Source organism: Cyprinodon tularosa, unplaced genomic scaffold (assembly GCF_016077235.1).
Source record: "Cyprinodon tularosa strain WSP-4 unplaced genomic scaffold, ASM1607723v1 ctg209, whole genome shotgun sequence".
NCBI lineage: Eukaryota > Metazoa > Chordata > Actinopteri > Cyprinodontiformes > Cyprinodontidae > Cyprinodon > Cyprinodon tularosa.
Genome location: NW_024038774.1, coordinates 297622 through 322382, shown reverse-complemented (window position 1 = coordinate 322382; position 24761 = coordinate 297622). Strand labels below are relative to the sequence as shown.

The 24761-nt window shown below is 37.2% G+C and overlaps 1 protein-coding gene across 1 annotated transcript in view; it reads right to left on the bottom strand.

Moving 5' to 3' along the window:
• The window catches only part of mitfa (melanocyte inducing transcription factor a), a 61716-nt gene extending 45076 nt beyond the window's left edge, over window positions 1-16640 (bottom strand). The window contains exons 1-2 of the mRNA XM_038285257.1: window positions 16626-16640; window positions 6381-6618 (exon numbers count right to left, since the gene is read on the bottom strand). Of these exons, the coding sequence (XP_038141185.1) occupies window positions 6381-6401 (21 nt within the window). The 5' untranslated portion in view covers window positions 6402-6618; window positions 16626-16640. The remainder of the gene's footprint in view (window positions 1-6380; window positions 6619-16625) is intronic.
• Between the last annotated feature and the right edge of the window lie 8121 nt (window positions 16641-24761).

Genomic DNA, 24761 nt, shown 5'->3' with positions numbered 1-24761 from the left:
CCATGCCTTTCTTTTTATTCTTCATTGTTTCTAAAATTGTTCAGTGACTTGATTCACTTTATTGGCTGTTGTCTTTGAAAATAACTCTGAAAATAACTGACCTTTCTATAAATATGTATAGATTGGCTTTTTTTATAAGAATGCTACTTCACTTCTTCATGTCTTCAAATGTAGGTCTGTTTACCATGCTTCATTAAGGTTCATCACAAACTGTAGAGCCATGACACATCACTGTGACCTGTACTCTCAGGTGGGATGTCATTGGTACACTTTTATTTGCAAGGCCCTTCTTGGATTACTGCCCTCTTACATTTGTAACTTACTTACACAGAAAAGCATGGCTTCTTAAGGACAGATTATCCTTCTGCAACCACACTCATCAATTGTCACTGGTCTAGTAGCAAACAAGTTTTGCTAGTATGCTTCTGCACTGTCAGTCTGGAATTTCTAGGGAGCCACAACAGTTTCCCGCCAAATTGCAAGGGTAATCACAAAGTACTCGAGAACTCGTGAGAACTTCGGCGGATGGTCATTAGAACTTCGGCAGCGCTGGCGGGAGGATTTATCTTCCAAACCAACAATGCTAGATATCACGGTCACGGAGATGGATCTAGAGTTGCTAGACATCTAAGAGGAACAGGTTCTGTTAATGAAGTTGGCAAAAAGACAGATTAACCTTTTGTTGTAGTTGTCCATTGTAGCTGTTCCTCGGTTTTTTAAATATGGAGCGCACCAGCACCAAATCGAGAAGGACGACCACACAGACAGCTGGAAAGGCATACCAAGGACCAATCACAGCTGCTTTTTGTCACTTCTGCTTTGAGGTCTGCATGGGTTTGTGACCACCCGACCCATAGTCAGGATTTTTTTGAGGTGCGCGAGGACGGTTACAGAACCTCTGCGTGGGGGGAGGACAGATTTAAAGGTTGCAGAGGCCATGTGTCAGAAGCATAAATTGGCCTTTATGCCCTGAGATCCAACGATCAGCTGTTGCTCACTGTTCCTTTTGAATTTTTTTATTTTTAAATGCTTTGAAATTGAAAGTGAAAGAATTTGAAGCAGCCTCAATTATCTGTAATTGTTTTAATTGATATGTTTTTTATATACCTGTCATGTAATTCAATGTATCTCTGTTTATGTAACTTTGCTGCCTCTTGTCCAGGAATCCCTTGAAAGGTTTTTAATCTCAATGGGATTTTTTCCTGGTTAAGTAAAGGTTAAATAAAAATTTTATATATTTGCCTTGTAAAGAGACTTGAGATGGCTTTTGAGGTGAATTGGCTGTTAATAGATAACCCTCAGTTAATTGAAAAACAGTTAAGAGAAACCTGTCAGTGAAAACAGGATTATATCTCTGATATAGAAACACAGATACTTTTGGTTTATCTAAATTCAACAAGCTTAAACATGTATATAAATGTACTCTTTATCAGCAATATTGTCCTAAAAGTTAGAAAATTTCTATTTAACAAAAATTCCTTTCTTAAAATCTGTGTTGTTTTTTCGGTTATTTTATGCAGGCCAGTTAGTTATACTTCAGCTTGTACGCATAAATTTGGCCAATCATCAACGGTCATCTGTCAATCACATTTTTTTATTCATAGCATCTTGATTCATATGTCTCAACTAAGATAAGCAATGGTTGAAATAAGAATAATTTACTTTACCATTGAGTTACCTCCCAGTGTTCACGGGGATGGACGTCTGTGTTGTCTAACAGAACTGGTAGCGTTGCGAGGCAAGGGCTCAGACATGTACGGCTGTAAGGCTTCTACACCAAAAAAAGCTTCTGCTGCCCTGGTGTCCTCTTCCACAACAACTTCGTCCCCGCTTTCCTCCTCTAAATAAAAAAAATTTTTGACAGAGGAGACTCATCCATGACCTCCGTCACAAAACTCTCCTCCTCTTGCATGTTTCCGCTGTCCACTGCGTTCCTTGACAGTGGCATTGCTTAGTGCTACTTGGTCCCAATGTAATTTCCCATTGGGGACCTACTGGCACTAATTTGCTGACTAGTTATCAAGATGCTTCAGAGAAACTGGCCACAACCAAACGTGCTTGCGAACCTTCCACCACAACAATCCCCTTGATAAACGACCAATCACTTTCACTTTATTCACTTGTGTAAAGTCGGGCACCACTCGGGAGAATTCAGAACTGCAACCGTTGGAACAGCCGCTTCCTTACAACTTTAAAATTAGAAAATTTCAGCTGCAAAAGTCTGAGGTTTCTAAACCGAGCTATATTCAGTATCTGGTATCACATATAAAATGTAGGAAAAGTTAGAGGTAAAGTTTATTTAAGTTCACTTCTTAGAGATGTAATTCATTCAACTGGTTGCTCATATATGTATATCACACCTGCCGACAGGGGGAGACAAAGGGGTAAAATTCTCCAAGGCCCAGGACCAAGGGGGCCCAAAATTGACACTCTGATCATCAAAAATACAGGCAGAAGTAATTTTTCACAAAATATTTGTGATAAAAATTAACTATATATATATATATATATATATATATATATATATATATATATATATATATATATATATATATATATATATATATATATATATATATATATATATATATATATAAGTATATAAGTTTGCTTCGCTGCAAACTGAGAATATCAGGTATTCAGAAGTCCAGCACACATAAAATAAAAGAGAAGGGGGAAGATGACACCAAAGGCTTGAGGGACGACAGTGGCGTTGGATGTAGGAGTTTGCCCTAAAATCGAAGGATTGATGGTTCAAGCCCTGACTCTGACTTTCAGTGTCGTTGTGTCCTTGGGCAAGACACTTCACCTGCATTGTCTTCTGATGGTGGTCAGAGTGGCGCCAGTGTACGGCAGCCCCACTTCTGTCAGTGAGCCCCAGGGCAGCTGTGGTTACAATGTAGCTTGCCACCATCAGTGTGTGAGTGTGTGTGTGAATGAATGTAGTGTAAAGCGCTTTGGTCAAGTCTCCTGACTTGAATAAAGGCTCTATATAGGTACATGCCATTTACCATTGAGTGCTTTTATGGGTAAATATTAAAAATAAACTGAGGAAGAGTCAAGAACAGGTCCAGGAATGGAATTGCAGAAGAATGATGCCCATTCAGAGCCAGGTAAGAAGTAATGTGTTTATCAATGTGATTTTAAAGTATAGCATCAGCTAGCTAGTGTAATAGGGAAAACACCTTTTCTTTTACAGAAATGCATGAGCTTAGCACCAAAAGAGTAGAAAGATGGCAGAGGTTCAGGTGTAGGGTGAAAGACAGAGCAGAGCAGGGTAGCCAGCTGAGGCGGGGAGCTTGGTGGACAGAGAAAAAGGAGGACAGCGCAGCAGTTCTCCCGTTGCAGTTTCGGGGGGAGGGGGAAGCGTGTGTTTGAGGAGAAGACAAATGAAGAGATCTATCCTTAACGATAACGGACAGTGCAGGTGGAGGGGCTTTTTGCCCGATCGGAGTGTCTGAGCCTAGTGGGTCAGGGATGGATCACGGCATTAATTTCAATGGTCCTGCACTGTGGCCAACAAAAAAGACAGCTTTTCTCAGAGACGGCAAATTTACTGCCAACAGATTCAGAGGGCAGAGAAATATCTAACCTATTCTACCTCCTACAGTAGAAGGGAAAAAATTGTTAGGGACCTACTAAAATACAGCAGGTTAAAAAAAGGCCATATTTTGCCATGCTTACTGTTCTCTTATGAAGTAGAGAAAATATCAGCTAGTGCACTAAATTCTATAGATTGGATGAAAACATCCAACAAGAAATACAGAAAGTTTTATGAAAGATGATGGGGGGTTGGGGCACACATTTAGTGTTACTTGTGATTCATCTTTATATAATCGAGCATTTCACAATTTGGGTCATATCGTTACAGTTTCTATAATAGAGTTATGACTATAGTTGAGTGGAAGGTTTTAGGTCCTACTTTTAAAACAAATCTCTAACCTTGTTTGACAAACATTCAACTGTGCACCAGGTCAAAGTGCTCAGCTGAAGTCATAGTGGCCTTATTGTGTAATCCATGATGGTGTCATATTACATTGAACTTTGACAGGGCACCCGATATAGCATGTAAAAGTAAAACGCTATTAGTAAAAGAATGCAATAAGGGGAAATAACAAAGGAATGTAAGATGAAGTCATGTGAGGACAAAAGTCAAATGAACCAGTGGTGTAGGAAGCATTTGAGATGGGGGGGATGGTGTAGATTGGTTAAGGGAAGAGATTCTAAGGGGATGTTTACCAGCAGCATGGGGCTTTGCTCTCTGTCCATGCACCTTAGTGACTTTATGAGGTTCTCGTTTAAACTCCAGTTAATCTGTCATGTTGAGAAATATCCACTTCCACCTCTGTTTGACACACATCTAAAATTCAATCACCTCTAAAGGTACTTTAGCTGAACCACTAGCCCTGGGTCAAGGGCAAGGATATAACCACATTTAATCTCTCTTCTCGAATTACTGTACAGCCCCATTGTAAAACTTAGACATATGTGTATCCACAAGAATTTAAATATTCATAAACTACTACAAACACAGTGGAAACAGAAAGCAAAATCTAAACACATCCTGACTTTATATCTAGTTCACCGCTGACCCCTTTACATCCCCACCACCATCTCAGCTGAATACAAAGTATCAATGCTGTTCCAATTTACCACGCATCTACTCATCCAGCACCAAAAAAAGATAAGATTCCTCAAATGCAACTGAACAAACTGATATAAAACCTTTCTTATCTTGTTAATTTCTTTCTCCTAAATGTTAGATCTATCCAGAAAAAAAAACTATTTACCAAAGCGCAGCATTCTCCCAGGGTTATTTGTTCGCTTTGTCCATGTGTTACACCATTTTCAGTTAACATAATAGTTGTGGAGCAAAGTTAAGTAAATTTCTCCTAAATATCTGCTAGTTGAGCAGTCATTTACCATGACCGCAGGGGTCATTAATGAAAGCATTATGTAAAAAAAAGCGTTTTGTCCATACCTGCTTGTTACCTGGTTCAGTTATCAGTTGACATTCTTGATTATGCTTGTTTCTACTTGGAGAATCAGTAAAACATTGTAGGTAACCAGTAAAACATGAAGTTAATTTTTTTAGACCTAGAAAAATATTTTGCCAATCTACTGTAAAGGATTCTTTCGCGAAGCAAGAGAAACAGTGCACTTTTGTGATTGCGGGAGAGTCCGAATCTGATTGGATAGCTTTCAAATGTGGAGAGACTGTATCGCCCCACACAATTGTTGCAATAGTCACGTCTTGAACTTAAAACTGGCCAACATTTCAAAATACCACAAAAAATGGTAACTTTAAGTTAGACTTAAAGGCACAATAACTGACTGCTTAGATTATGCAAAAAAAACTGAGTAGAGGATTACCTCGACCTTCCACACACGTATATAAACAGAAAGGGATTTGTATGTGTTTACCTCATACTTGTTTTAATATAGTTATCTATGCTATGCTTTACTATCCCCTTAGATAATTGAAGTTAGTGTTTTTAGCAATAAGAAATAACATTTCCAAGATATAATTTGCTTAAAGCAACTTTCTACTACACACACAGTCAGAAAGCCATGTGAAAATGGAAAGCCACGTGCCAAAAAAACCACTGTAGCAGGATTTGATTTTCATGCCAAAGTTGAAGGGGTATAGAGCTGGAGATTGTGTTGCACGGCTATAAAAAAAACCCCGCAGAGCTGAATAAACAACCTGTTCTCCAGACAAGTCAACAACTTAAATGTCTCTGTCACCCATGAGCAGATTGTATCCAGCCTAATGCCATCACATGCATATCTGTGATAATTAGTTGAAATCACAATGATATTCGTCTTTGACCCATTTGTGCAGAAAATCAAAGAAAACCAAGAGTAATAAGCTATCTAGAAAGTGTCTGACAGCTGGAATTTCCACGTACCATTCACTTCCACAAACCTAAAACACTGGCTGTGGGAATTATAAACCTTAAATGCGCCAGGTTTTTAGCGAGAGGCAGTGGTATTAACCATCTGGCCATAAATTAAGGAACATTAATTCACTTTTTTAAAGATTTGTGATGATGATTGTTTTTCAAAAGTTGAACCTGCAAGGGGCTGTAACAGCACTCAAATCAATGAAAAATGTGTCAGTGTAGTGGAGAAAATAGGATTAGCTGGTTTGCATACCAAATGTCTGGAAATAGGAATTCTCCCAGGAGATAATCCCCCTATGGATTTAACGTAGGCTCTTAAAGAACTCTAATTGAGTCTCACGGACTAACACAGACATTTAGGAAAACAAGACCTTAATCAATGCAAATTGGAAACTTAAAAAATTAGAAACAATTTTGTGAGAAGTGGAATCAACAACCAAAAGGTGAAAGAACTATTTTCACAAATAAACCTACCTTCAAGACTTCCATGGACATCTGGCTCCCACTGGCTGCAGGTGTGACAGGGACGGCGAAGGTGTGACGGGCGTTGGGAAGCAGAGGGTCCCCTCTGCACCATTCACTGTGCTCCTCGGCCTCTCAAGCCAGGTGAAGGTATGTCAGCCTCTCTATGATCTGGAGCTTCGGCGTCTCAGTCGTGGAGGGAGAGAGTCTCTGACGGGGCTTGAAGAGGCCATGCAGGTCTGAGGGACTCCTGAAGACCCCAGCCCACCCAAGGATACAAGCGGAAGGAGGAGTTAAACATGCCGGGCTAAAGCAGCTGCGGCCATTTTTCTGAGCCATCCTAAGTCTGAGAGCAATATGAGGTATTGTAGTAGAGGACAATGTGATGATTGAGTGAAGGAAAACCAGAAATTCTTTCACCAAGAATATGCTATTGTCCAATGGATGGGCAAAACATGCATCCAGTAGCTTTGGGATTTTGAATATATTCAGGATTAACTTGTGGAATTTGATAACAAACCATACTGTTGTAATTTTTGCTCAAGGCCCTGAAAATGCTTAATCCTGCGATAGAAAAAAACTAACATGAATGCCTGAGTAATTAGTATTTACAGGGTTAAATATACTCTATAACTTATATATTTTGGCAAGGATTGCCAAAAGGCCATCTATTAACAATTTTATTCCTTTTTATATAAAGAAAAACTCAATTTCATCTAAGTGATGTAAGCCTATCCATCACACAACAGTTCTGACACTGCATCAGTAAAGGTTTTGAAGGATTTCCTTTTTCAAAGAAATACATCAAAATTCTTTGTCTTTGTTTTATTACTAACTTTATAAATGCTAATCATTATACCCTGTTCTTTAGACTGAAAAAGTAAAGAGGTATTCCTGGTACTTTGTTAAACTGTTTCAAATGTTATTTAGCAGACAGGAAGTAATTAGGGTTTTACCAAATCTGTACGAATATAAATCCAATGTGAGGGTCCTCGAGGCTCCACAAGTCGGCAGAGCGTCAATTGAAAAAGAAAAGACTGCCCATTAAAAAAAAAGTGATTTTCATTTAATATATCCATTTATAAAGAATAAAACAAAACATGTCCTGTAGGAAAGAGCTGTCTTCTTTACAGTTTCCCTAGTTTTACCTCGTTTGAGCTACAATGCAGTCATGGGATGATAACTACATAAACACAAAATAATCATTAATAACAGTGTAAGAACAAGTTTAAAAAAATAAACAGGTTGGTAATTTGGAGCAATGCACTATTTATAAAATCTAAATTGTTCAACTTTGCTAATATGGAAGAATTACAAACAGCTTTTATTTAGTTCAAAGCCAAAATGAATTGTTAACAGGAACATATTCAAAAGGTCTTGTTTTTTTTTCATGACTTTGTAACTTGAGGCTCAAATGTAAATATAATATACTTCATTTCAGAACCACTAGAAGCGACTTGTTTGTTTTAGTACATTGGGTTTAGCACAGTGGTCATCATTGCATGTGAACATGAGATATGATCAATCAGGTATTACTAATGATGTCATACTCTTGGCGGTTTGGGTTATTTTGTAGTTACTGTATATTGACACATACATATTGATTAGTTGGCATATTGATGTTTGTTTATAAGAATCGAGAGATCTAAAAGAAATTAAACACACACGCACACAAACTTGTCTCACTATCTTTGAGGGGCCTTTACATTGACATCCATTCATTTCTACAGCCAAACCGTGACCCTTACCCCTAACCTTAACCAATACGGGTTCATATTTAACTCTAACCCCAACCTAAACTCAATTCACACCTTAGTCATAAACATGACCCCTGACCCAAAAACAGAAATTCAGGCATTGGGCCCCACAAGGAGCAGACATAACCCCACACTGTATTAAAAATAAGAGCACCCTTTCACCCACACATACACATGCACACACACACACACACACACACACACACACACATGCACACACTGTAGTTTCACAAAGACTGCTTCATTTTGGATATTTGGCCTGCAATTGTAATGACCAAATACAATAAATTCATTTTTTTCTCCATTAAGATAAAAGAAATTCTGACACATACATATTTTAAGTCATACTTATTCAATGACTGATGTGAACCAAAGAGATTAATGGTCATACTTATTGAACGTAGTATTTATATTTGAGACAAGAAAAGAAAACAAGCAAAAATAGAACAATAGTAAATTAAGAACAATCAACCATTCAAATGAATGGGTATGAGTATAAACCTTTTTTTTAAAACTCATTCAATTCCAAGCTGCAGCATCATTCAATAAGTTCATCATCATCATAAGTAATTTATATCTATGTAAATATTAAAATTCATTCGTATTAGCCTGTCTTGACTTGTCTTCAATAGAATTGAAAGCCAAATCTCTAGCTTAGGAATTATATCACCAAATACTTCTGCTAATTATCTTTAAACCAATGGCCAAAGGCATTTATTCTGGATTTAAGCTCACACACTCCTTTGCCAGCTTAGAGAATAATGGCTTACATACAGAGTTCCACCGCAGTCTGGAAGGTTCTAGAAAAGTGTGGAATTTAATTTATTTTTCAAATCTGGAAAAGTCTCTAAAAATGTTTTTAAGGCTTATTCCCTATCCTATTCCATCCATCCATCCATCCATCCATCCATCCATCCATCCATCCATCCATCCATCCATCCATCCATCCATCCATCCATAAATAACTATGATCTCAGGACATTTAAATGTGGAAAAGTATGGGATTTTGCTGAAAACATCTGCTGAAATGCATCTAATCCCTTTATGGATTTAAACATGTCATAGAAAAAAAAAACAGTTTTTCCTGTGTTCCCCTTTTCAAATCATCTCTGCATGAAAGCAGACAACATCTGCACATCCCAAACTGAAATGGATATGGGAGTGCACACGCTGTCAGTATGAGACATTCTCCAAGGAAATCATTCTTTTGATATAACCACTTCAAATCCTCTCAACCTGTGCAGCTGTGTGATAATCGCACTAATTAGGCAGGCATGTCAAATCTAAGCTCAGCTCACAGGTTTTACTTCAACATTGCCAGTGGGATGGCTTTGAGGCCAGTTTTTTTTTTTTTTTTCCATGTCTGTTTTTGGGTTTCTCAACAAGACAACAGCAGTGCTATTAAGTTACAGAAAACTACTCAGTTTCTCTAAACCTGTAGAATATTTCAGTTCTTGCTTATGGCCAGATTTCCATGTAACCTACTTATACTCATTGTATTCTCAGGCTGGGACAAAAGTGCAATTCACTGAGTTCTCTGAATGGTTTCGCAGTGTTAAGTGTTTATCCTGTTGCTCTGGCTATGACTGTTTGTCTCGCCAATATTGCACCCTAGTTCTTTAACACAGAAACCAAAACTCCATTCAGATGAACAAGGACAATTCAACTGCTAGTTCAGCCAGTAAAGTCCTTAACTATTTTTGCACCAATGTCCAAGGATTTTTTTTTGTTTGTTTGTTTTTGCTAATACGGTCTGATTAATTTTTGGCCATTGTTCTACATGAGAATAATCAAAAACTACATTTTCTCTCAAATACAAAAAAAAAGTTTTGTTTCTGTTTATATTTGAATTACTTTCAAATGTTAAAATCATTTAACAGACATGGGAATTTGTCAGTGCGACTAACTTTTTGTATTATTAATAAAGGTTTTCAATATTTGATTAGACTAGAAATTCAAACTAGTTGGGGAAGAAAGAGAAGAAATAGAAAACGTAAGTTCTATTTTTAGCGAAGGGCTGTTAGAATGGTAAATTAAATGAGCATTTAACAAACACAACTGTTTCAGAGAAAATGATAGAAAATGTAATTAATTATACATCTTCCAATCTATCATATAATGTTTTTTTCAATTTTGTTGAACTACTACTGTAAACTATGTTATACAAGGACAAAGCCATCAAACAGATAGTTAACAAGACAGCAGACACATGTCAGTTTCTAGCTTGCCTCTAAGTCAGTTTATGTCAGATGGAGGTAAAAAGTTAAGTTAGGTCAGTCCCAATATTCTGCAAGTCAGAGAAAATTGTCTGTTGATTTTTTCTTACAAACACTTGCCAAAAGTAACTGCATTGATCCAGTACCATTGAGTCAGCCACTGGTTGTGCAAGAGTTCCTATTTAGAAAGAGGAGAGAGGTCTGTCATTTATATCACAAATAAACCTAACTGAGAGAGTCAAAATGAAACAATAAAAACAAAATCCAGGAAATTCGTTTGTGGGATTTTAAAGGTTTTTTTTTCTAATATTAATTATGATGGAAAATAAATACTTAGTCACCTGCAAACAAATAGGATGTTTGTTATTCACAGACCAGTAACTTCATTAAGGCTCCTCTGTCCTCTACTCGTTACTCAGCACCTGTTTGAACTCTGTATATATAAGACTAAATCTGCGGTGGGCGAGCAGGCTGGTGCAAATAAATTAACTGTGGGAGGAATTGTAAGAAAATGGAAGATCACTGATAACTCCCTTGATCTGAAGCCCCAAATGAAAATCAGCCTTAGGGGTCAAAATCAAAATTAGAGAGATAAGAAAAAAATCCCAGAACTAATCATTAATCATGCCTGAAGAAGATCTGCATGTAGGAATGGGCCAAAAAACCAGCTACTAAGTGTTAAACCTGGTAAAGACTGATAGCAAAAGTTTTGTTATTTCCAACAAATGTTGTTCTCACAAGTAGTGAGCTGAAAATTGTTATTGAACAAGTTTGAATTTTCCACCATTATCTGCAAATGAATTCTTTATTAAAATCTACAAAGTATTTAATTTGATTTTTTTTTTTTCTCATTTTGCCTCTCATAATAAAAATGAAGCCTGGGCGGAAGTTCAACTGAAGAAACTCATTGTCTCCTACATCCACCTGTGACACAGCCAATCAGCTTTGAACCACTCCTCTAGGAAAGCCAATCGGCATCCAAAGTTCATCCTAAAAACCCTCTGATCCACTCTTGTCTGCTCCTGTGCGCAGGTGGTGGATGCGCTGTGACTTCATTCAGATGACTGCATTTCAACCCATCCCAGCCTCTTCTCCACTATAATAGCTAAAGCTTCATCATAGTGTCATTCCTACTAGACTCTTACTGCGTTCCCTGTCTCTTGTCAACTGGTCCGGCAGAAGACCACCATGTTGAGTCTGGTTCTGCCAGAGGTTTATTCCCAAAGGGGAGTTTTTCCTCTCCACTATCGCTTCATGCTTGCTCATCATGGACAGGTTCTCTCAACCTGAGTTATCCACGCTGGACTTCCGTCTTCCAGGTCCCTGAGTGAAGCTCTAGTATCAGCTCACACAATCCACTGGATCTCCCGAAAAAGCTCAGCAGACTGTCTCGCTAACCAGCAGTCTACAGACTGACCAAATTCATTTATCTCCACTCCACCACCAGTTTCAGGCCTGGGGGGAAACAGCTCTATTCTTTGCTCCTGTTAATGCATATCTATCAAAACTCAACGCTATGTTTCCTGCCGAGGTCTGAGCACCAAAGGCAATGTAATTGTATCAATACATTTCTCCTAATTGTCTTTTCTCTTGTAGCAGCTGCTGTACAGGTGTATTGTCAGTGTATTGTTTAATATCAGAAAGACATAATAGAAAATTATAACCATAACATTTGTGCAGTGAAATTTTGTGTGAGCCAAATAAAGAAATTTTACATCTGAAATCTGCATGAGACAATTCCACCGAGATCTTAAAGTATTTACCTGAAAAAAATGAATTAAATCCAATGAAGCCAAATCACTTTTTTTGTTTAGAATGGGGGCAATTGAAAAAGAAAACATTAGTTTCATTACTGCACATTAGCTGATCTTGTGACATTCATCATGGCTCTACATCCATGACAAAGACAACAAAGCCAAACAGTAAATTATGCAGGCATGACCTTATCATTACTCACTATTTGTCAAATGAATGTGTCAAAGACTCTGTGTGGGGATACACAGTTCAGACATGTAACACCATTATAAAAGCCCCTGAATCTACCTGAAACTAACCTTAGCTCAATGAACCAAGGATGTAAACATGAAAACTATAATGGCTGAAAAAAAGACAACTATCTTTTTTATATTTAACTTGTTTCTTTAGGCTTTTTGTAGGAACTTAAAAAGAAGTTTAGAGTTAATAAAATTAAATGTTTTATGGTTAGAGAATGTAATATTTGCCTTGCGCTTAAGCAGTTGTCATTGGAAAACGTGACCTTATCTGAGGAACATCAGGAAGTTCCAGACCTTCAACTGAACAATAGTATCTTATTCTGAAGATCAGACACAGACGTCCTTCAAGCTTACAGGACAGGAGTGCTATGATTGTGCAGCTATTTTACAGATAAAGTGACAAGTCATTTGAATCTAACACACATTAGACAGATCACACTGGAGTGCACTAAGACGGAAGAGATCATAGGACTTCAGCCATGGGTAGTTTTTAAGCGTCAACTGAAAATAGAACAGAACTGTCATAAGCCAGCGATGCGTTTGACATTTTAGAATAAAAAGATTTCAAACACCAGTTTTATGCCTAACGCTGTTCATGGATTCGTTCTTTCTTCCATTGCATGCTTGCTTTGGTTCTCTGTCACCACCTTGAGTTTCCAAAGCTCATTGGAGATTGATAACTAGAAGCAGCTCAGAGAGGTACACATCTTTAGGTCTAAACTTAGTAAACAAAGCTGGAGACTCTTTGTAAAAATGGGTTCAATGTTAGTATCCTGGTTTCAATCAAAGCTTTCTAAATCTAAACCCTAAATTTGTTAGAGTCCGCCCTGGATCCTCTCAGCTGAGCTTTCTGCGCACCTGCTGCGGATCATCTCATCTGGAGGACCAGACTACATAAGCTGTCTTCAGACCTTGCCTCGACGCCGCAGTGTCTTAATCAGTTGGTTAGCACCTAAGCCATAGATCCTCTGAGAACCTAGTTACTTCTGAGTCCTGTTTTGGGTTCAACCCCTTTTTGTCTCTGCTTCCAGGTTACCTGTTTTTCTCCGTGAAGCTCTGGAAGAGCTTAACCTGCCGAGCCTGCCCTCCGAGCCAAACCTGAAGACTCACTCTCTGGATTTCCTAGCAGCTCTGGATACTGAGCTGGAAACTCAAGCCAAGGTCAAACTCATTTCAAGAAGTAACACGCTGAAACAGCTTACGGACTCTGCAGAACCAAATCATCTCCGGACCCAACAGTTCCGCTCCCAAAGCCCCTTCTACGTTCTTCAAGGTACAAACCTGAACACAATAAAGATCAATCCCAACAAAGCCTTCGCTAACAGAACTGTCTCTCTCACAGACTCCAGTGAACCAGTCCCAGACCAGAACCAGTCAACTGTCCTTATTATTATTCATGCTTGTGCAAACAATAAACTTGTTAAAACTTTCCCTCTGAGTCGTCAGTGTTCTGCATCTTGGGCCTCTCTGTTTACCCATCATGACAAAATTTGTACAATCAAGCACTGGTTGAATTTGTTTTCTCCATTTGTCTCAGTTCCGACCAAAAACTGATTTAAAAAAAATAGATTTTGGTTATATTTCTTTACATTAAGTTCATCAAACTAAAACCCTGAACTTTTTCATGCTGTAAACACATCAGCAGATACATGTTTTAATTAGATAAAAATCTGATCTATTTATGGGACATTCTCCTTTGGTACAGAGCTGTACTCCTAGAGAAACCAAGTGTTTTTTTTTTTTTTTGATGTGTAGAATTTCATTGTTGAATTAAAATAAAATAGTTTGTGTGGTGAAAAAAAAACAGAATTCACCAAAATGTTAAAGCATCAGGTCAGACAGGGCATTTATACCTCTGTGTTCAAAACTTCTTTGATTTTGTTTTTATAAAGTGTTAAAAATGCATTTTGATTGTGAGTTAGAAATGGCTGTGTGGCTGCACTGTGAGAGAGAGGATATCTTATTGCCTGTTCAAATCTTTCATAACCAAGGAAACTATGACATTAAGTCATCTTTTTATTGCCTTTAATCAAGGCTGTCACCTTTTCCTTTTCATTGTTGTTTTGGAGCTGTGACATGAATATGGTGACACACCAAAGCTTAGTTAACGTTAAGTATTTGACTGATCACCATCACACTGTATGGCCATATGGCGCTGGTGCTTCAACACTAAATAAATCTTAGCATTGAGCTTACCGTCAAGTCTGTAAAACAATATGTTTGCTCACTTTGTGTGAACAAAGCCTTTCTAATAAAAAAAAAAAGTGCTGTTTTTCCCAACCATTAATATAATGGTGTTAGCTTTAATCCAAGACCTTAAATGGCTTATTATCCCCAAATGGGAATGCTGTTAAAATTAATTGACACTGCAGCAGTTATTTAGCAGCTTTCCTTACCCTTTCTTTCGATTCCTTGCTAAGTAAAATACCACACAGTTAATGCAGTATGTTAAAGAAGCTATCAATGACTCAGCTAATCTACTTCTTATAATGTCACTTCCCTGGTTCTCTTAATTTCCAGTAATAAATACAGCATGTTGTGGCCCAGTTTTGATGACACCATGGACTAATTTTATGCAGGCAAAAGAAAAAGAAAAAGACAAACATTTCCTCCATGTTTCTCTTGCGCTGGTAAAAAAAAAAAACATACGCCCACCCAGATGCATGCTGGTCCTAACATTAACTGGATATTTATGAAAAATAATTCAACTAAATTAATCACAACTAACCAAAAATGAAAGGAACATGACAAAATAACCAAAAGACATGATCTCATATGAGAGATATCAAACAATAAAGTAAAATAAAAGACAAAAAACATTTTTAATTATTAACAAAAAAGAATTGGCTCCTACACTACACAAATGCACAAAAGTTCGCATTGAAGGTCTTGGATAAACTCAAATTATAAAAAAAAAAAAAATCCAGCTTCCGGATATGAACAGTTGCTTGTAAAAAATTATAATTTAGTAAATTATTAAATCAGAGACTTATGTAGTAGTCTACAAATTCTGTTAATACCTATATTTGTGAATATGTTCCTTTAAGGTTTGAATTCAAGAAATAAAGAGAAATACATTATTATCATCATGGTAGAGCATAGCAAATCCTGCAGGTTTTCCTATTTGCAAGTATATGATGCTAGGCTCGGCTGTGAAGACATAAATCAGACATTATTCTTCCTGTATAAATGCAGCATGCATGTAACTATTATTAAATAAATCAAATAGATTTAACCCAATGGGCAGCTAAGTAATGAGGCTATAATTCATGCTATATTTAGATCTAAATCTGATAGCACCTGATTAAAAAGAGTTGGAGTCACTCTGTTTCTAATGAGTATTATCTATAAGCTCTTCCTCCCTTCCTTAAAGGATATTTGGATTTTTCTTATGGAAAAGGGAGTCCTCTTAATAAACATTGTAAAGGGGATCCACAAGCTAATAATAGGCTCTATGCACAACTCCACTACTTCCTGAATTTAAAGCAGCTCCTTTGTTTCCTGTCTTTCATGATTGGATGCTCTGATTAATCCAGGTGTGTATGACCTAAGTAACTGGCCAGACACACCTGGATTAATCAGTTCGTCCAGTAATGAAAGACAGGAAACAAAGGAGCTGCTTTAAATTCAGGAAGTAGTGGAGCTGTGCATAGAGCCCATTGAGATTTAAAACTATTTTCTTCCTGTTTTAACCTTATCTCATAGATAATGGATTTTTTTTTAAACCCCTCATTTGGCCTGCAAACCAGATTATGGTTGAGGGACATGTGAGGTCAATTCACCTTATTTGATCCCAGCACTTGCATTTGGAAAATTTAGCATTTACAGCATGTTTCTTTCAAAGCAGTTACATCTATTGACAAAAAATACCATGGTGTAATTCAAAATTAGCTTTGCCTATTCTTACACATTTCTCCTGACTGTTCTTGTCAGCTTCAGTCAACAACTGAAGCACCGAGACGCTGATGCAGCATTTTAAGAGGTCTACAACTACATTTGTTCCACTGCCTTGTGTTAAAAATGGAAGATTTTCCCCTTTCGTCTCAGAAGAAGGGCCTTCTGATCTTGTGGGGACCACAGAAAGCCAATTTGATGCACTCTTAAATTAACAAAGGCCACAAAAAGACCACAAAGCATGAGCTTCTCATATCACTGATGTGTTGATTGTTCTGATAATGTATAAATGTTGAAAGGTCAAGCATTAAAACAGTCCTCTCACTATTTATGTATAAAACTGCTGGTTTTACAGGATTTATCATATTGTTGAAATAAACTAAAAGTCGCACTCACCTTTTTATTTTCATCGGCTATTATCCAAAGTTGCTAATGCCAGTGATGTTCCACTTTGAGGAATAAGGTCCTTTTTAAGAACTCAGAGATTTAGGAACTTCCTGTTCTGACACAACAATGTCTCATTTGCTGATGACACAATAATAAGCCTCGCAAGTTATGATTTTTGTCAAGATATTTAGTGGTTTAGTTCAACCTACAGCTTTAGGGAAGGAGAAATGGCTATTTTGTGGTTTTTATTACTTCTGGTAATGTATGGCTGCACAACAGCTTCTTTTTTGTTAGTTTTTTCTTTTAGCATGATTCTAGTCTCTGCTATAACATTAAAATTTCCATAAGCTATTTAGATGAAAGTTACATCTAAATAAGTAACAAGAATAATTTAAGGATCTTGTTCTATTTCTTTAAGCTTAGGACTTTGCTGTTTATTGTATAATACTCATCTAAGGATTATCTGAAAAAAGATGCTGTGTGAATAAAACTTTAGACACACACATATTATACAAATATTAATCTGCAATAATGGCCCAAAGTATAGTTTAAATGGTATTTTAGGTCAATATTTTACTGGTTTCCTGAGGAGGAAAGAAAGACATAGGGATCTTTGTTTCCATCTGTCAAGTACGTATGATTCACTCCATGACATCTCAAACCACACAGACACATGTGAAAAAAAACCAACACATTTTTGATGGAATTAATTTTTTATACAAAGAAAATTAATTGACATGCATTTCAAAATAGATTACATTGGGATTTTTGTAATTCTGCTGTTAAGGTGTTAAGAAGTTACAGAAAACACAGTAGAGATAGAAGCTTAATTCATCCATCCATCTATCAATCTACAGGTGCTGGTCATAAAATTAGAATATCATGAAAAAGTAGACTGATTTCAGTAATTCCATTTAAAAAGTGAAACTTGTATATTATATTCATACATTACATACAAACTCATATATTTCAGATGTTTATTTTGTTTAATTTTGATGATTACAAATGACAACAAATGAAAATCTCAAATTCATCATATCAGAAAATTAGAATATTGTGAAAAGGTTCAAAATTGATGGCCCCTGGTGCCACACTCTAATCAGCTAATTAACTCAAACCACCTGCAAAAGCCTTTAAATGGTCTTTCAGTCTAGTTCTATAGGCTACACAATCATGGGGAAGACTGCTGACTTGACAGTTGTCCAAAAGACGACCATCGACACCTTGCACAAGGAGGGCAAGACACAAAAGGTCATCGCTAAAGAGGCTGGCTGTTCACAGAGCTCAGTGTCCAAGCACATTAATAGAGAGGCGAAGGGAAGGAAAAGATGTGGTCGAAAAAAGTGTACAAGCAAGAGAGATAACCGCACCCTGGAGAGGATTGTGAAACAAAACCCATTCAAAAATGTGGGGGAGATTCACAAAGAGTGGACTGCAGCTGGAGTGAGTGCTTCAAGAACCACCACACACAGACGTATGAAAGACATGGGTTTCTGCTGTCGCATTCCTTGTGTCAAGCCACTCTTGAACCACAGACAGCGTCAGAAGCGTCTTGCCTGGGCTAAAGAGAAACAGGACTGGACTGCTGGTGAGTGGTCCAAAGTCATGTTCTCTGATGAAAGTAAATTTTGCATTTCCTTTGGAAATCAAGGTCCCAGAGTCTGGAGGAAAAGAAGAGAGGCACTTCATCCACGTTGCTTGAAGTCCAGTGTAAAGTTTCCACAGTCAGTGATGGTTTGGGGTGCCATGTCATCTGCTGGTGTTGGTCCATTGTGTTTTCTGAGGTCCAGGGTCAACGCAGCCACATACCAGGAAGTTTTAGAGCACTTCATGCTTCCTGCAGCTGACCAACTTTTTGGAGATGCAGATTTCATTTTCCAACAGGACTTGGCACCTGCACACAGTGCCAAAGCTACCAGTACCTGGTTGAAGGACCATGGTATCCCTGTTCTTAATTGGCCAGCAAACTCTCCTGACCTTAACCCCATAGAAAATCTATGGGGTATTGTGAAGAAGAAGATGCAATACACCAGACCCAACAATTCAGAAGAGCTAAAAGCCACTATTAGAGCAACCTGGGCTATCATAACACCTGAGCAGTGCCACAGACTGATCGACTCCATGCCACGCCGCATTGCTGCAGTAATACAGGCCAAAGGAGGCCCAACTAAATACTGAGTGCTGTACATGCTCATACTTTTCATGTTCATACTTTTCAGTTGGCCAACATTTCTATAAATCCTTTGTTTTTATTGGTCTTCAGTAATATTCTAATTTTCTGATATGATGAATTTGAGATTTTCATTTGTTGTCATTTGTAATCATCAAAATTAAACAAAATAAACATCTGAAATATATGAGTTTGTATGTAATGTATGAATATAATATACAAGTTTCACTTTTTAAATGGAATTACTGAAATCAATCTACTTTTTCATGATATTCTAATTTTATGACCAGCACCTGTATCCATCTTCTCTTCTCCTGCTTATTCCATCAGGGTCGCGGTGGGGCCGGTGCTTATCTCTGGCAGTCTATGGGCGAGAGGCGGGGTACACCCTGAACAGGTCACACTCTGTCGCAGGGCATTACAGAAACATACAAAGACATACAAACATGCATGCACACATCCAAAACTAAGGAGAAATTAGAGAAGCAAATTAACCTAAGAGTCGTGTTTTTGCACTGTGAGAGGAAGCCAGAGTACCCGGAGAGAACCCACGCATGCTCAGGGAGAACATGCAAACTCCATGCAGAAAGACCCCAGCAATAATTTTTCTTCACAATATATTTCCTTGCATTTTCTATACATTTATTTAGAGTCAAATTAATTGTATATATTTTCTACATCTTGGCTAATTCACTTCACCAAATGCACATAAGCATACACTTATTTTAGATTTCATTTTATTGGAAGGTGACTGATTGTTGAAAAGAACCATTGGCTGTTCTTAAACTCCAGCGGAGTTAAAAAAATGTTGAAGAAGGTGCTCTGGTCTGGACCAAAACTGAATTTGTTTTCCCACAAGAATAATGCTAGGCATTGGAGAAATTACACCTTAACCAGAGTGAAAAATTGTGATGGCAGCATAATTTTGTTAGAAACGCTCAAGGCTGCTAAAAATGTACTTGATCAGTTCACCTGTATGCAGTCTGACACCAAACAACCAGGCAGAGATATGGAGACGGATAATAGGTGGAAGATGGTGGTCAGATAAGAATGAATATTAGAATTAATAAATATATAGGTGTGTTGAGACTGGAGCAGGGGCTCATCTTTTAGCGGGATAACCCTAAACATACAGCAAGAGTTGTCAAGAACATGGTTTAGATCAAAGCATATGTTAAAATGGCCCAGTCATAGTTCAGATAAATTTCCCTAAGAGAATCCTTGTGTGGACCTAAATACTTCTCTTTATGGAAAGTCTACATTCAGCCTGGCTGATCTTGATTATTTTTGGGAAGGAAAGCTAATATACATAAAAAAAAAGAAAAATCTTACTTAATTTGCTTTGTGTTTTTCAGTCATATAAAATCATAATAACATTAAATATATATGCTTTTTGTTGACTAAAAGGGTAAACAGTAATGTACCATTGCTGGGGAGGATGTTAAGTAGTCTTTTAATAATAAATATACTGATTACAATAAGGTCTTGTACAGGAAGCAAATTTTTTATCCTCCCTTGTGTAACTATCTCATTGTATCTACAGATATATAATCAAATGAAATGTGCTGTGGTTTTCCTCGGATGTTAGTTTCACTTGGGTAATGTGAACCATAAACAATCTGTGGCATTAATTCCACAGAGTCAGTGTCCTCATTCCCTTTCAGTGGAAACCATTGTCAAAGACACCATCTATTATTACTTTCACAAACTGACCTGTTTTTCTCTGGGTGTATTGCGATATTTATTATCGCAATGTATTATTGTACAACTAAGAGGTTCACTGCTTTTTTATTCTCCTGATAAGGTTTCTGAGCTCCATAACAAATATAGATATATACAAGTAGAAATGACAAAAGACATCACTATATGTTGGATTACAGACCTGCATTTTTGAAAATGAAACATGTCCTGCAAGCAGGACTTTGTTAGATGTTTGCCACTAAAAAGAGGAAGGATGAATAGTGACTCAGCTATTTCCATTCTGAAACTTGGCTCTAAAATTGGTTTCTTTTCCAGTCTCTTTTATCGCCTTCCTCCAGTTAAGTGTGTTCAATGCCTTCAAAAAAAAAGCAACAACTAACTAGCCAACGGGTTTTTGATATGCTCTCTCTGTATGATTCTTGGCAGCCATCTGGCATTTATCATGTCCATTAACAGTAATGTCTGTCACAGAGGAAAGAAAGGCATGTCAAATGTTCCTTACTTCGCGCTCCACTGTCTGGATGAGGCTGCCCGTTATAAACGGTGGGGGCATATAAATTCATTTTGCTGTTTAATGTGCAAGGATGCTACTTGTTACAAGGCCATTTGTCAGTACACAAAGGGACGATTCATGCCACTATCTTGTGTTCTCTACCAGTGATAATGAGTTATTCACTGGATCTACTGCACCAGAGAACAAATAATGCTTCTTTCTCCTAGCCATGTATGTTCTATGAGTATGGAAAACTACCTGCCAAGACCTAACTATGGGTCGTGCTTCAGTCAACTTTAAGATGGTGGTTTTTCAGTTGAGATGCATGATTGCTATAGTTATAATAGATTAAAAGATGATTTTAAAAAAACAGAGCCTGGTAGCTCTGTAAATAACTGCAGTCAAAAACACTACAAACACCTAAAACTGACTATTCATTTATGAGTCCAGTTTAGGGCTTTATTATTTATTTTCACGAGTCCTAATTGTATGACACCATTATTATTTATCTGTTCTGCCATAACTTAATGTTCTATCTGGAGCTTTAAAGGACAGCTCATCCCAAAATCTTTCTTTTTCTGTTTATTTTTTATTATTTATTTATTTTATTTTTTTGCTAATAGGTGGATGCATAGGTAGATGTCTTAAAGTGTTCCATACATTGATTTGCAGTCCAGATTTGGTGTCTAAAATTGTCCGTTGGGCACCCTCCTCAGTTGTAGACAAGGTTACTGGATCCAAGTAATCCAATCTTCTGGTTACTTCCTCAATAGTGACAGCTAAACTGATGCACCTAAAAAACTGATGTCTCGTGAAAACTTACTGGAAGGGATCACAAATACAGATCGTAACAGTTTAATCTAATCCAATCTAATCTAGCACAATGATCCCAAAAGTTGGGGTCATGACCCCACATGGGGTCCTTGATCAACCAGTATCAGGTGTGTTGAGAAATTGAATCAAGCAATTAATATCTATGCTAAAGTGCTTAAAGATGCAATTACTATTTAAAAATGTCTTATCAACTAAGTATACAACTTCAAGAGAGTGGAATGCATTAAGAGTCCTTTTGTTATGTTGCTTTCATATTCAGAGCTGCTGTAACAATCATTGGTTGTTATTTCTGTCATACGTAATTCTGCACATAAACAAGGCAGGGAGGAAAAGTTTTTATTTAAAAGAGAAGCTGCATCTATCCTGCTTGCAGGAGGGTTTTATTTATTTTTCCTGTGTTGAAATGTATCTCTGGAAATGAAAAATCATGTAATAGAAATGGTCTCCTTTTTGTTAAACTGCAGGATATATTTTTTCCACAAGGTGGTGCTATAACAACAATAAATAGCTGATGTCCACAGAGGAAGATTCAAAGGATATGAATAAACCAGGATTCTTCATCACATCAGCTCCCTCATGATCCATTGGAAACATACCCTAAGGAAAAAAAAAATGCAATTAAGCAAGTGATCAAAAATACTTATTTGATTAATATATTTATAAATTATGTCTTGCAATATGTTTTTATTCATTTTTGACTAATCAAATCCACAAATTTATTTTTTAGGTTCATTTCTTACAATAGAAACAGTGAAATGCTTAAAACAAGAGTCAAATGGAGGCTAAAGTCAGCGAGTAACAGAGCAGGAACAGGGTACTGTCATGTCTGCTCAGCTTCCTGCTGAGTCAAAGTAGTTTCCTTGGTTTTTCCAATAATGCAGTAACCTTTAAAGGTTTCATTTCACCACTGGTGTGATCACTTTTGTTTTAGTGATAATTTCTTGCCATACTTGGTATTTCTACCCATACTTTAACTTTGCATTGACTTCAGTTCACTAAAGTAACCCTAATATAAATTTCCTGTGATTCACAACACACCCATAAATCCTTAACAAAAAAATAAAGGGAAGGGGGGCCGCTATAAAAGGACCAGACTTTTATCCCCATAAGGCCCATAGGTCTGGATTGTCAACATTATGTTGCTTGTGCACTTTTAAAAAATATGTGCAAGCTACATTTCTATTATTAGTTTACAAGAACCTTTATTTTAATTTAAGTTTAAGGATATTGAAGAATGTCACAGTAATAACTGCCGAAAAAGTGCAAGGGACAAAACATTGTGGTGGAACATACAGGTACAACTCGCCATAGGTTCTGCAAGGAAAAAAAGCATGGTGCAAAAACAGCAAATTAGGGAGGATTACTGCTTTTATGTCTCAAATATTTGTTTACATAGACTTCTGAGAATGAGAGATAAAGAGCATTAAAGAGAATGGCAAGTATTTTTGCTCCTCGGTTCCTATTTCACTGAAGCCTTTTTTTGCATTAAAAAATAAATAATCAATAATAAAAGAGCTTGAATTTTGTGGTTGAAATCAAAAGGTGTGCATAACCCTAAAAAAATACAAATCTTCATGCAAGAGAACACAAGACTAGGGACCCCTGACTTAAGTCCGGAAGGGCTGGAGTTCACCTTGGTTTGGATGTTTCCTTCTCCAAGACAGTTACCGGTAGTTAAATAAAATGCCTGATTTCGCTCCTGCGGTTCAAATCTCAGCAGTCATATTGCAGCTTCTCAATGTGCGATCCAGTTTCCTCCTACAGTCTAACCACATGCATATTTAAGACTCCAAACTAAATGTGAGTGTGTGGTTAGTTAGACCTTTAACTGACAGGAAGCTTCATGCCTCCTTCCCTTACTGACAGCTTGGATAGGCTCGAGCTCCTTCCTGAAGAGGAAAAGGCAGGTCCAGGAAACTGAATGAACACAAAATTTGAATGTTATTCAAATCCATAACTCAACAGAAAGCTTTATAAAATAATATGAAAATTCTAAAAAGTTAAATGCTGCATTAAAGCAAATACATTTTTTTGGGTCAGCCAACCATTAATGAAATAGGAGAATAAATAAATAGAAACAGCAGGACCATACGAGAAATAGTGAAAAAAAATATTGCTCGTCCATTCCTTTTTTTTTTTTTTTTTATAATTTCACTCCCACAGTGTTTATCATATGAGAGCAAAATGTTAGCAAAGAGGGAAATATGCCACTTATGTAACACCCTACTTCACAGGCAGCTGTAACTCAAGAAGGACAGAAGCTTTGAAAAACTGTTTAGTTCCCATAGCGTGTGATTGGAGCAAACGGAAACCTTTTTTTTTAGATGTTGCAAAACATGAATTTATCTTTGTGCATCCATCCATGCTTGCTTTATAACAAAAGGTTGTTTTCTGTTCGCGTCCAAAGTAATCTTTTTCATGAAAAGACAAAAAACATCAAGGTGTTTTAATGGGATTTTATGAGAGATTAGATTTGGTAACAAATAGAAATCTGAAAAGCGAGCATGCATGCAGCCCCCCCTCTGAGCAAAGACTGTGCAGAAAGACATATGCTAAAATTACAGCTGCAAGTTCTTTGTCTCCACCTACTTTACACATCTGCAAACATCAGCTGTAACTCAGCCAGACTTCTCTCTAAATGGGTTTTCCTTCAACATGTATCTAGATCCATCCATCCGTACATTAACTGACGAGCTTCAATGTTGTATGAAGGCAAAACGTATACGGTAGTTAGAGTAACAGGTCTGATCTGATCACAGCCTCTTTCTCCACATGTTTGCTGTGTCTCTTCAATAGCTTCTGAAATACTGCAAGCAGGACTTTGTTAGATGTTTGCCTAATGATTTTCTGCTTGCCATCCTTTCAAAAATTCTAGATTTCTACATGAGTTTTTAATTAATCCTCACCTTGCTTAGATTATCAGTGCAGATAAATAAACATGTTTGGT